The 12,994-nt window shown below is 37.6% G+C and overlaps 3 protein-coding genes across 5 annotated transcripts in view; 2 read left to right on the forward strand and 1 right to left on the reverse strand.

Moving 5' to 3' along the window:
* aprt (adenine phosphoribosyltransferase) overlaps positions 1-2,913 on the forward strand; it is an 8,445-nt gene extending 5,532 nt beyond the window's left edge. The window contains exons 3-5 of the mRNA XM_016453196.1: positions 753-886; positions 985-1,063; positions 2,285-2,913. Of these exons, the coding sequence (XP_016308682.1) occupies positions 753-886; positions 985-1,063; positions 2,285-2,424 (353 nt within the window). The 3' untranslated portion in view covers positions 2,425-2,913. The remainder of the gene's footprint in view (positions 1-752; positions 887-984; positions 1,064-2,284) is intronic.
* Positions 2,914-2,990: 77 nt separating this feature from the next.
* Positions 2,991-9,135, reverse strand: LOC107663039 (DNA replication factor Cdt1-like). Its single transcript, XM_016453186.1, has 10 exons — positions 8,547-9,135; positions 7,694-7,843; positions 7,372-7,607; positions 5,750-5,944; positions 5,494-5,639; positions 5,170-5,270; positions 4,875-5,063; positions 4,327-4,470; positions 4,051-4,252; positions 2,991-3,398 (listed from the first exon to the last, which is right to left on the reverse strand). The coding sequence occupies exons 1-10, from the start codon at positions 9,045-9,047 to the stop codon at positions 3,235-3,237; spliced, it is 2,028 nt and encodes a 675-aa protein (XP_016308672.1). The 5' UTR covers positions 9,048-9,135; the 3' UTR covers positions 2,991-3,234.
* Positions 9,136-12,037: 2,902 nt separating this feature from the next.
* The window catches only part of piezo1 (piezo type mechanosensitive ion channel component 1 (Er blood group)), a 113,306-nt gene continuing 112,349 nt past the window's right edge, over positions 12,038-12,994 (forward strand). For all 3 annotated transcript variants that reach the window (XM_016453173.1, XM_016453174.1, XM_016453175.1), the window contains exon 1: positions 12,038-12,608. In XM_016453173.1, coding sequence (XP_016308659.1) covers positions 12,545-12,608 — 64 coding nt within the window. In that variant the 5' untranslated portion in view covers positions 12,038-12,544. The remainder of the gene's footprint in view (positions 12,609-12,994) is intronic.

Below are 12,994 nucleotides of genomic sequence, written 5' to 3' on the forward strand. Positions count from 1 at the left end.
TATAATATATATATATATATATATACACATACATACATACATACATGCATACACCTTGCTACGTGTACTGCGTTAGGCTAACCGAGACTTGTCATTTGCACTTATATATTGTTGCTCTTTTGTTAGTTTTGACTGCTTTTATTGTCCTTATTTGTAAGTCGCTTTGGATAAAAGCGTCTGCTAAATGTAAATGTATATCACGTCACATTAATATACCAAACGTAACGTTATTCTCCTGGCTTCTGAAAATAGAGAATGAATGAAAATGTACAGCCCATTCAGTCAAAATGACAGATAAGGATTATTTGTAGCGCAATCTTCTGATTTGAAATTATTCGTTGCAGTCTCCCCAAACCGGAAGTGTCTCCCATAATTTCAAACGCAGTAGTCTCGTTAGGAAAAAGGTGGAAATCACAGGAGGATCCTAGAGTAGGAGACATTCCTGATAGATTTGTTTTAAATTCCTTGTGATGCCATACAGGGACATTTTATCCTGCGGGTCATTATAATGGACCTATTTGGGAATTATTATGCTGCTGCATAGCAACACCCTAGCAACCACCCAGAATACCATAGCAACACCCTAGAACATCCAGAACACTCTAGGGACCGGCTATTAACCAAACTGTACACCAACACCCCACTAACAATCTTGCAACCACCCAGAACACACTAATGACTGCAGCATAGTAACACCCTAATAGCTGCTAGTAGAGTATTGTTATAGTGATGTTTTCTTCATTCTCTCCTAGGACTTGACGCTCGAGGATTTCTATTTGGGCCGCTTTTGGCTCAGAGATTAGGTGTAGGATTTGCTCCAATCAGGAAAAAAGGGAAGCTCCCTGGCCCAACGTTATCAGTAGCTTATAGTCTTGAGTATGCGAAGGTAATTTCAGTTTATAAATGGTCCAGTATCACGTCTAGTCTATATGCAGTTAGAATGCAAGCCTCTGTTCATTATGTAATTCAGCAGTATCGTTTCAGGCGGAGGCAGAGATGCAGGAAGACGCCGTTTCTGCAGGACAGAAGGTCCTGATCATTGATGATTTACTGGCTACTGGAGGTGAGTGAGACTTGAAACCGGTGTACTTAAACTACAGTTGAATTACTATATATACAGTGAGTATGATTACATATTATTCACAAAATGGCAGCAAATTGCTTATAAATGATTGATTCTCAATTTTTTTACCATTTAAATTTTCCTTCAAAAAAAGCCTATTGCTTATATATGTAATCGAAGTCTCCTAGGAATGTGGAATTACACACACTGATTAGTTAGTTGTCAGGTTGCGAAGATTACAAGGAAAATGTGTAGACCCAGAGCCGATCCTCCCTATACGCCAAGTACGCAAGCTGCATAGGGCCCCCGAAACACCAGGGGGCCCCCTTGCTCTCAGATTATTTAATTTTGGTTTAGTTTTTGAACACAGTTTTGCGTAGGGCCCCCAGAAGTCTAGGATCGGCTCTGTGTAGACCAGACAGCATTTGACCACTGGATTTACGGAAATATTTTACTTTTAAGGAGTGGTTTCTCAACATTGCATGCCTCATCAACTCCTGACAAAACACATTTGAATTATCATAGAGTGAGTCATTTAATCATGTGTTACTATGTCTGGCTTTTGTCTTTCAAACACATAAAAATGCACAAACTCGTGTATTTTATATTTGCATGGAATGCAGTAGATGTAATATTTACTTGTTTTTAAGGTAATTATTAGGACAACACGTTAACAAAACATTTGCATATTCACTGTTCTCTGATGTTGGTTAATGGTCACATGATTTGCAGGTAAACAAATGTGTTTTAAGAAGTGTTTTATTTTCATTTTACATTTTTATAAGTTAATTATTAGCTTCTCATCAATTTACCAACCCTCTGCAGTTACATGGAAAAACCCTTTTGGCAAACATGCACTTCACGTTGTTGATAGAGAATGGAATATGTTTATTATTTTTATTTTTTTCCCAATATCAAAATGGTACAAGACTATCCCATTCAAATCAAGGGGATAAATGAGTTAGGTCAAAAGTAATTTGTAAGTACTAACTGCAGTTTTCATTTATTTTGCGATCAGTAACAGACTGAATTTGTAACAAATCTACCCAGAGCTGTGTATATACTATGTACACACATAAAACTAACTCATTCAATTCAAATGTCAAAACTTTTGAATGAAAGTATATTTTTACACCAAGGTGGGCAGTTGTTGATTCATAATGTCTAGAGTGCAGCTTAATGTACCAACAGCAACAATCCCAAGTTCTTTTTTCTCGTTAGGAACCCTGTATGCGGCGTGTGAGCTGATCAAACAGCAGAAGGCAGAGGTGCTGGGCTGTTTGGTGGTGGTTGAACTGAAGTATCTCAGTGGATCAGAGAAGCTGCAATCAACCCCTGTGTTCTCTCTAATACAGTACTGACAGTGGTACTGCTTATGTGGCGGAGTCTGTTTTATCTTAGCCATCTGAAATGAAGTATATTATATTAGGAATATGAAGAACTTTCAATCATGTTTTGCTAGTCTTAATTCATCTTTGACAAAACCATAAACTGAAAAAGAGATAGGCTGCATAAGAAATCGCTTACTAAGTAGGGGCAATCAGTAATCATGTTTTATATAGTGTGAGTGTAATTTCACCATACTACACTCTCTCTGTTGTCTTTATCTTCAGTAATGCTGTTTTATAAACGCTCTCCCTTGGCTTCATGGGATAGCAAAATGTTTGTTGTATGCACACTTCTAGGTGCTCTTCATCAATTGTCTTATGCATACTCCAGACATGCCACTCTTCTTACATAGTTTTTCACCTATTATACAAAAGCAAATGTATATGATTTCAGAGAGCTTGTGTACAAACTCTTAAGCTTCCAGTTTGCGAATATGAAACGCTGTTGCTTGCATGAACTTGTTTATTGTAAATGAATCGATGCACATTAACTAGATGAACCTTAAGGTTTAAGTTACCAAAGAAGCCAAACTTAGAACTACATTGAACTGCCTTTATACAAAATACTTTTTACATGTCTACATATGAACAATTATTGTGCTAAGATGCAAAGAGCAAAAATCACAACAGAAACACAGCAGTTTAAAACACCGTGACCCCCAGACTGCAAAACTGACTGAACAAATTAAAAAGTAATCAGGTCATCGCAACGTTAAAATCCAGGCATAATCCATAATAAAATATTGCACATGGTATTCTCTCAACAGTCTCATTTGAATTTCTTCAAATACGCTCTCCTTCCTTCATCTTTTGGTTCAGTTTGTCCAGCACAGTGTTCAGATCCACGGTCTTATCCAGCTTCAGGTACATATCCTTTCTGACTGGATGTAGTGTTAGCCATGCAGGTGTCAACTCAGCCAACAGGCGAAGATGTTTCTCCATTTCATCTAAATTAGAATGAAATTGAAAAAAAAAAAAAAAACTAAAAATATGAAAGAAAAAATCCCATATTTATAAGCACAGACTATTCTAAAACTAGTTTAATAAATAGCAAAAACAAATAAAACTAACAAATGTTCTGAATATTTGTGCACTTGAAATAATCACAATTAGCTCAGCAACATGCTATCATCAAACTTAAAGGAATAGTCCCCCCTCAGGCTAATATGTAGATGAATTTGTTTCTTCATTAGAACACATTTAGAGAAATTTTGCATTACATGCCTTGCTCGCCAAAGGATCCAGTAAATGGGTGCAGGCAGCTTTTCAAAAGATGTTAATTGATTACTTGTAGATTATTGTGATGTTTTTAATCAGTCGTTTGAACTCATTCTGCTGGCACCCATTCACTGCAAACAGGGCCATCCTTAGTGGTCGCACCAGGCCCCGCGGCGAACGGACAGGTGAGCAAGTGATGTAACGCTAAAAATCGGATGAAGAAAAACTGTTCCTTTAATGTGAAGAGGATTGTGTGTGGTGTGAAGTTGCTTTCAAATAAAGTCATGAGGTGCTCTTAAAAGACGGCTCACTAGGTTTTTGAACAGCAATTGTGTCAGGAAAACCTGAGGTGGGAAACCCAACAGAAACATCTGTACTAACCAGAACTGAGAGGAGATCTGTAGCTAGCGATCATGCGGTTGCAGGCGAGCTCCATGATGAGGGCTGGCTTTTTCTCTGCTACAAATACATTTCGCAAGATCCTGGCCAACTCTGGCAGCCGTGACATCATCGACAGGCGCTCTTCCTGCAGTGGGTTCCGTGTCATAGCAGCCTGCAGTTTCTGAGCCTCTTTGGCACGAATCTGAATCATGGAGAAAATATTGGTTAGATTCTTGTAAACGCACTAAAAAAAAATATTTTTTTTTTTTGACTCACCCTCTCCAGCAGTGATTGAGAAACTCCTTTAAGGGCACTGGGGGTTTCTGTTGGTGTGGCAACAGATTTAGCGGAGGTCTCTGGCTCCTTAGCACATGCCGTTTCTGCTGTTTTCAAGGCCATGTTGGCTAAGGCTTTCTCCATCTAGAAAGATGACAACCCACAACAACAAAAAAACATAAGTCAATTATGCAATGCACATGTTTGTTTCAGATCAACTTTTTTGAATAAAATGCCATTTATACAGACCTGAACACATGACTTTAAATATGTTTTGTGGCATAAATGCCCTGAACTATAATTTAGTTTAGTTCTTTGCATAATTATTTGCAAAAAATAAAGTTTTTAAATAATGTGGATTGATTTCATTTTTAAAACCTAATTTGTGGATCTGAAAGACATAAAAAATTTTAAAAAAAAAAGCATGCATGCTGAAAGACTACATTTAAAACTAGATTTCTCATCTTAGACATGCTTGTGACTGACCCCTATTCAAAAGGGAACCAGTAATGCCCTAAAGAGCACAAAGACAATGTTTAAATGCTAACCTTTGGTGTCATGAAAGCACGAGCTTTGTCCAACACTTCCTGTGCTGAGGTCAGTTTCTCAGTTTGGGGAGGTTGAGGCAAATCACTTGGTTTGATGTTGGGAACCTCATCCACATTGAATCTCGGATGCCAGCGGGTCAGTTTGTCATCAGGAACGACAATGGGAGGGTTTAGGGAAGCCAGGTACACCTGTATCCAATGCAAGACAAAACATGATTAGAATACACAAAAATCAGAATGTCTAAAACACTAAAATGCAAGCAAAACTATTTTATGAGCCATATCCTGTACGTACCTTGTGGTGTCCCTTCACGATTTCAACCAGATTTTGGTGAAATATGTGCCTTCTTTCCAAAAGACGAGAGGCCGACAACACTGGACGAGTACCGTTAAATTCTGGAGACCGAAACATTTTATGAAATTTGTTTTATATTTTATGAACTTAATGATTGAATGAAAAAATATATCAATGTCGTACTGTAAAATGGTTGGTGCATATTGTGCTCCCAAATTTACTTTAGAAGCAACTCAAATTTATAGAGTGAATGCAGAGTCTAATGCAATAAATTCACTTATTACTCAATGTTACCATTTCTGAGCAAACTCTCAAAGTTCTCACCTTCTTGAATGACCGGCTCCACTGTAAGCTGATAGCTAGACCTTTTTGCAGTAGCACTGAAAGATGGAATGTTTCTCTCCTGACGAAAAGTATAGGCAGAAGGGTACACAGCCTTTATCTGCCCCAGATGGCTCTCTTCAAAACGCCTGTGAAGAAAGCAAAATATGGTTACCTTTGATAAGACGGACCACACAGTTAACCAGCAGTCTGACTGGCACATAAACATTTTAGCATATGGTTTCATTCAGCCTCTTACTTGCGCATCATATCTTGAACCCCTTGCTTGATTTTGGCAAAAGTGACCGTCTCGGAGCGGTTGAACAGCATCCCGACTATGGTGTCCGTGCTGCGGAACATCTCAGCGAGAACTTTGTATTGGTAGGGCAGGGTAAGACCAGGCGGCACATCCTGAGCTAAAGTGTGGTAACGCTGATAAGCTGGGAGCTTCTGTCTGAAACGAAAACAACAAATTCAGCTATAGAAGACTAACGACACAAAGCATGTCCAGGGTATCTGCAGTGTTTTTTTAAATCAAATGTAGGACTTTGAGACCTGCACCAAATGTCCATACGAGGGTAACTGCATGTCTAAAATACTCAAGACATGTTTTATTCAATGTGTACATATGAAGAGTGCATTTGCAAAAACCGATAAACGCCACTTTTAAAAAAAAGAAAAAAAAAAAGAGCTATATTCTCCCAAATATAGCGAGATCAGAACCCTAAACACGTTTTGTCAAAAAAGCCAGTTTTGTCCACTTTCAAGGCATCGCGAGTTCACGTTTTACTGCAGAAGCCGACAAGCGCCATTGTTGTTTTTGAACAGAAGCCGATAAGTCCATTTTAGCGAATCAGCACGCTGTATTCAGGTCAGGTGACAAGGCTACTTTCACTTTGAAAAGCCGTGCTAGCTGAGAGGAGTTTCATCAAAGCTGACTAAAAGTGATCGAGGATGGATAATTTCGACGAACTTGATGAACCTGTGCTATCTTCTTCAGGGCGAAAAAGGAAAATAAAAACGGAAACGTTTTCAACCCTTGAAAAAGCAGCGCGTTACAATGGTGAGGGAAAAGCGCCGTGTATTGCGTGTTATCACATCCATACAGTTTATGATCATAACAACAACAACGTTTGTCATGCACCTACATTGCCATCTGAGGAGATTACAAAGATTAAACGAGTGTTTTTTTTTAATGCTAAAACATGAAATGTGGAGTTATCTGCTTTTGCCAAAAAAACGACTGTTGGAGTTATCTGCTTTTGCTATAAAACAAACTTTTAATATGTTAAAAAAATAAAAAAAAAAACATACTTTCAATGAACTTTAATTTTGTAAATTACCTGTATTTGTTTAAGTTATTACTTAATCAAAACAACCCAACTGCAGTTTGATTGATATTACTTGGAATGCGCAATTTAAAAAAACGTGATTTCTGGAAAAAAAAATTGAAATGGAGTTATCGGTTTTTGCAAACGAACTCTTCATATGCATCAACATTGATTTGTATACCAGTATAGCAATACAAATTAGAAGCGGATCAACATTATCATGTCAGCAAAATCCAATAATGTGTTTAAGAAAAGGCAATGAACAGATTATATTGCCAATACCTGTAAAGACTACTAACAGGGAGGCCCAGAAAGAAGCACTGAATTCAATGCAAGAATCTTTTTTTTTGTATTACCAATGTATCAATAATGTTTTGTATCCCGATTACGTAACGCCTTTACATGCATTCCGTTACTCCCCAACCCTGCTGACGATATGACAATTGAGCATATCTTCCAACACTAGTACGTACAACCACGTGAGATGAGAAGTCCAATTTAAGTCACTTTTGGTAACAGAAAAATTGACACATTGGCCAGCAAACCTCACCTTTCCTCTGCTTCAGGCTCAGCCTGTGCCTCAGTAGCTTTAGCATCCTCTGCAACTCGCTCAGCCTTTTTTTGCTGAACTTTGGCTGAGATCTCCCGGGCCGCATCGAGCCTCGCTTTCAGCTCCACTAGTGCCGACACGGGGGCAGGTGAGGGATTCGTCGCGGTGTCAGACTGCCCTTTCAGTTTTTGCAGCTTGGACTTCAATGCTGCCACATCCTCTTTTGTAAACGTTTTCTGAAAGAACAAAAGAAACTTGATAAATGTCAAGCTCACAAACACCAGGAGGTTCCTGCACAGGTGTGACGACCCCCATGAGTTACCTTGCTCCTGGTTGTCCGCTTGGGCTTATGGTCTCCATTCGTTTCGTTTACAGGAGAGCTATTAGCATTATGATCAACAGTCTTTTTAGACTCTTTGCTGGCAGTTTGTTGAGGTGCCTGAGAGGTGCTGTTGGCCAAGGGCTCAATACTCTACATTAAAATAAAACGGACTGGGTTAGCAGTCATTAAACAAAACCAAGCACACAATGCATTCACAGGACAGTGACCGGTTGCATTAACTTTTACAACTAGTCTAAGCGGTTTATCATCTGCAAGATTGGTAATAACCAAGTCAGTTAAAAACATAGATAATTTGTCCAAATAGTAAGACTGGATAACTGCTAGTTAGTCAAACTAGTTCTTAAGACACGCAAAGTTAGTCTACTTCACATACACATTCAACACTTTAAGGACACGAAAAAGAAAGAAAAAGATCTTTAAGAAATAGTGAAAAAAGTCCTAAAGAATCATTCTCAAATCTTTAAATAAGTTGCAATCTAATATTCTACTGACAGGTGGAAAGAGAACATATGCAAGAAAAATATGGTTTAAACCAAGAAAATTGTGATAGAAATGACTTTAGCATTCCTTTTTGGTTTTTTGACCAAGGATGAGAGATATGGAATAGAGAAATATGGAATAATCCAGGGGGAAAATGTGATAAGTACTAAAGCATGTTTATAAAGCCATGGTGTCAATAGTACTAGATTAGGGTCTTTAAAAAAATGAATACGTACATATGTGTCCTATGGACGTCTCTGCGTTTGCGTTTAAAGACAGCTCGTGAAATACATCTGTTAAACAACGTTAAAATAGAGCGTCCCGCGTGAATTCATCATCTTGCTATACGTACCTGTTCTTTGTGGTCATTTGTGAGAAGATCGAGCTTCTTCCTCGCAGTCTTCTGAACCGTGCGCTCCTCGGGTGAAGCTCTGCAGTGCTGGCTCGCATTGACCCTCATTCGCTTCTTGGCGCTGCTGTGCTGCTCGCTTGTGGACGGGAACAGCACCGAACACACATCAAACTCCGCCATCCGTTTAGGAGTTCTGGGACTCGCCGTTAAGCCCTCGTTACTCACATCTCGCCAGTCAGTCGCGGTTTCCGTTTGTGCCGATAAAGCCTCATCGATGATTTTGAGGAACTCCTGTTGAACATGTTTTTGAGGCTCTGGTGTGCTGGGACCGCGCGTCGTTTTCCGTGAAGAGCGTGTAGATCTGGACGGTGTCTTTGGTTTAGCGGTCACCGCTGATTCCACAGCGTCTCCTGAAACTTTTTGTCCCTTGGACCGTAAAGACCGAACGACGCCACCCTTCTTACTCTGTGCAAAATAATCGGTAACCCGAGCTTGAGCCATTTTTCGGTTTGAATAAGGTCCCTGCGCTTCTCGCTGGCGTGCAGTAATTGTTGTTATCCCACCGGAACTTCCCTCTCAGAGTCTTCCTCCGAGACTAACTTTCGCGCGAAATCGGACCACGTGACTTATGTAGGCAGAACGTGGCGTTTAACCACGCCCCTCACCCGCTGATCAAACACTAGATTAACATAGGCTGTCAGTAAAAATTATAATGTTGGGTGTTATATTCACATTTAATTATAAAATACTTATGAATTTATTTATTTGATTGGTTTTGGCTTTTATTTTTACATACCACTTTGTTTTCATCTATATTTTAGCACGTTTAGCCTTCATTTATGTGGTCGGGTCGTGAAATGAATGGGAATGTTCCTTCTATTGTATTGTAAATTTACAGTTTTCAAGATAAATCAATCATCTTAGAGGCCAAAGCACAAAAAGTGTGGCTGACACGACAGTTGAATCAGTTGTTTACAGCTGCTATAAAATCAAATAAGTTGCTTATTTATGCAATGCTTGTTAAAACATTAAAATTACTCTAACATTAAAAAATACAAACACATTAAAAACCTTAAACTGTTAATGCACATATTCATCTGTACTCACTGTTTACTTTCAGCTGGAAAATCTTTATCCACTCAACTTCAGAAGAGATTAAATTGGGTGCTTTAACCCTGTAAAGCCTGACATGAAATAATAGACATTAAGAAAAAAGAAAGCGGTTAAAAATGGAACCGTTTATTTACCATTTAGATACATATATATTTTGTTAAATATTTTATATTTTATGAAATTTGGTGCAGTTCTTGGTGCAGACTTCTTACATAAAATAAATGTCAGTTGTCACTCTATATCTATGTCTTAGTAAGATGATCCTATGTAAAAAGCTATTTAATATTACAAAAATAAATAAGTAAATAAAAACATATGTTCATACAGAACAAACTCATACAAGGGTAAATGCAAGCTTAAAATACAAGATGCTTTATTAAAAGAGATATTCTTTTCAGTAAATACATATGTATTGAAATAGGTTTATACGGCATACGGTTTAGAAGTTGATCAGTACTGTTTTTTGCTGACACTATAATAATAAGTTTACGTTTAGTAATAAGTAATACGTTTAAGTAAAGGTAGCTTATAGTGCCAATACTATCTCCCAGTATGTTATTGTAAAATGGTAACTTGGTGAGATTAAGATAGAAATGCCGGGGGGGGGGGGCTGAGTATGGTAAAAATCATGGTTTACAGTGCAGTACCACAATTGGATTGTTTTTTACAGGTAAATTTTTTTTAAATGAAATGAAAATAAACTCTACAGTACTGATACTGTAAATGAAAATACGGTAATAATACTGTAAATAAAATACAGTAAAGACATTATTGTACTGTAAATGCAATTACAGTACTAATACTGTAAACATTTTTACAGTAAATTACTGGCATCCAGCTGCCAGTAAGTTACTGTAAAATTTACAGCAACCTGTTTACAGGATATACCAAAGTAAATTAAAGAAAATATAGTCTATTATTTATTTTTTTAAAATGTAAAAGCAATAAAATATAAAATTAAAATAAATAAAACACATTTACTGTGATATTACACAAAACAAAACTGTTCGTAATTATTGAAAGGTTAGAACATTACTTTAAGTACACTCTTAGATCATTTGGCAGGAACGGTCATCCAAAAGGACATGCATTCACTGTATAGATTTTATTAACAGATTAGAACAGAATAGATTTGATCAGCTCAGGCTATTCCGTGGGAATCAAACCTTGGCGTCGCTGTAGCGCGCTCTGCTGTTAATAATTATTTAGTTGTAAGCAGTGTTGGGGAAAGTTACTTTTAAAAGTAAAGCATTACAATATTGCGTTACTCCATAAAAAAGTAACTAATTACGTTACTTAGTTACCTTTGATGGAAAGTAATGCGTTACGTTACTTTTGCGTTACTTTTTAAATCTGGACAGGGCTTGCTTGTTTGTTTTTAAAATAAAAAAGTTATATTTTTGGCAAATATAAAAGCCTTTTCACACCAAAAGTGAAATGAATAAGCCTCAGGCTGAAGGGAAAGTAAATTTAACAGTAACATCTGATTTCTCTCATCATGGGGACAAGAGAGCTGTCGATCAATAAATTTGAAAAAAAAGTAACTTGCGTTACTTATTTGAAAACGTAACTCAGATATTCTCTTGTAAATTAAAAAGTAATGCGTTACTTTACTAGTTACTTGAAAAAAGTAATCTGAATACGTAACTCGCGTTACTTGTAATGCGTTACCCCATGGTTGTAAGTAACTAAGGCAGTGGAAGATCAAAAAACAAAACAAACGGGAACCATAATCCTGTTGATATTTCGGCTATGATACGTTACTCGAAGTCACCACTAGATAGAGCCAACATAAAAGAGATACAGACGATGTCTGTCCGCAATGACACCCACCACGGGTAAACTATACGGAATTATCATTTAAATAATTAGTTTGGGTATCTGAAAGGAGTGCGTTGCGATTGGAGAACATCAGCATATACCCTCAGTTTCGCTGCACAGAACTGACACTCCATTTAAGGCACGTACACGATACACTAGGCTATGCACATGCTTAGAAACGTAAACAGCAAATTGTATTGTTTTATTCACACAATATGCACACTTGGTGTTGTTTCTATTTGGTTTTTCAGACGTATAAACACAAGCTATAGCATAAAAATAGTTTCTTAAAAATAATTTCAGTAGCCATATCACTGTCTTGTCTATCATTATCAAATTAATGCAATAAAGATGGACCTGCTAAACATGAGCTGAAATGTCTGAAATAACACAACAGGTCTGTATAACTGGTTTCCCCAAACTCTGGAATTTGAAAGGCCATAATTCTGGGGGTGACACATTGTTCAGCTGCTCAGGCAGCGCACAGCACGAGTCATATTTCTCAGTTGAAAGTGACGTTACTCGTTTTGGCACAAGTTATCTATCGTCAGAGTGGGAGTTACTTTCAACTAACTGTTGGGACGCAGCGCGGACTACACACACTAACAGAACAAACTCTCTTCGTGAGTTTTGTGACATTGTTTGTGGACATATTCTGTTGAAGTCGGAGCAGACTAGTGCCAGAACGGAAGAAAGACTGAAGAAAGTTTAACAAACGCCGAGGCGGTGAATCACATTTTCCATGAAGATGTAGCATACAATGAATAATCGACTTTCATAAAGCCGCTTTTTTGAGTTTTGTATCGAAACAATCAAACGCGACGTCTTAAGACTGTTTTCGTTCTTTGGAATATTTAAGAACGCTTTACAGATAATAGTGATATTTTAATAGCCTAATCGATGGTCTACAGTTTTAGTCGTTTAGGCGAAATTTTCATGTATATACATTTGTAAACAAAATCGAGATAGTATATTTTCGCCATGTAGCTTTTTTTCCCCACGATTCTGAGATGGTTGTGTTGTGGATTTGTGTCGTGGGAGGAATGTGAGTGGAAGTGTTGCTCATGGAGCTTCAGGTGGTGTGCGGAGTGCTCTACTGCTGCCTGCTGCCCATCTTTTTACTGGCAGGTAAGACCTCAACATGTAGGCCTATTCGAGCCACCCTATACACAAAACAGACCAAAAAGTAGCATATTGTTTTAAATTAAATCCCTAATAACATTTTCTTTCCCCGTTTTCACTTTTTTTTTGTTACATTGCCTTAGCAATTTAGTAAAAGATGAAAAAGTAGAGATATGTTTTAAAACTCTAATGCCAAGTTCTTCAAAAAGCGTTTTGATGTTTCTTTGTCCATGTTGGTTTCATACATTTTAAAACGTGTATACCATTTTATACAAACAACATGATTAACTGGCTCCAAAAATGTCACGTGGTGTAACCATGAAACTTTTTAACCATTCCATACACACTGAATACACACACACACACACACACACACACACACATATATATAT

Source organism: Sinocyclocheilus anshuiensis, unplaced genomic scaffold (assembly GCF_001515605.1).
Source record: "Sinocyclocheilus anshuiensis isolate Anshui unplaced genomic scaffold, SAMN03320099.WGS_v1.1 scaffold1317, whole genome shotgun sequence".
Classification (NCBI taxonomy): domain Eukaryota; kingdom Metazoa; phylum Chordata; class Actinopteri; order Cypriniformes; family Cyprinidae; genus Sinocyclocheilus; species Sinocyclocheilus anshuiensis.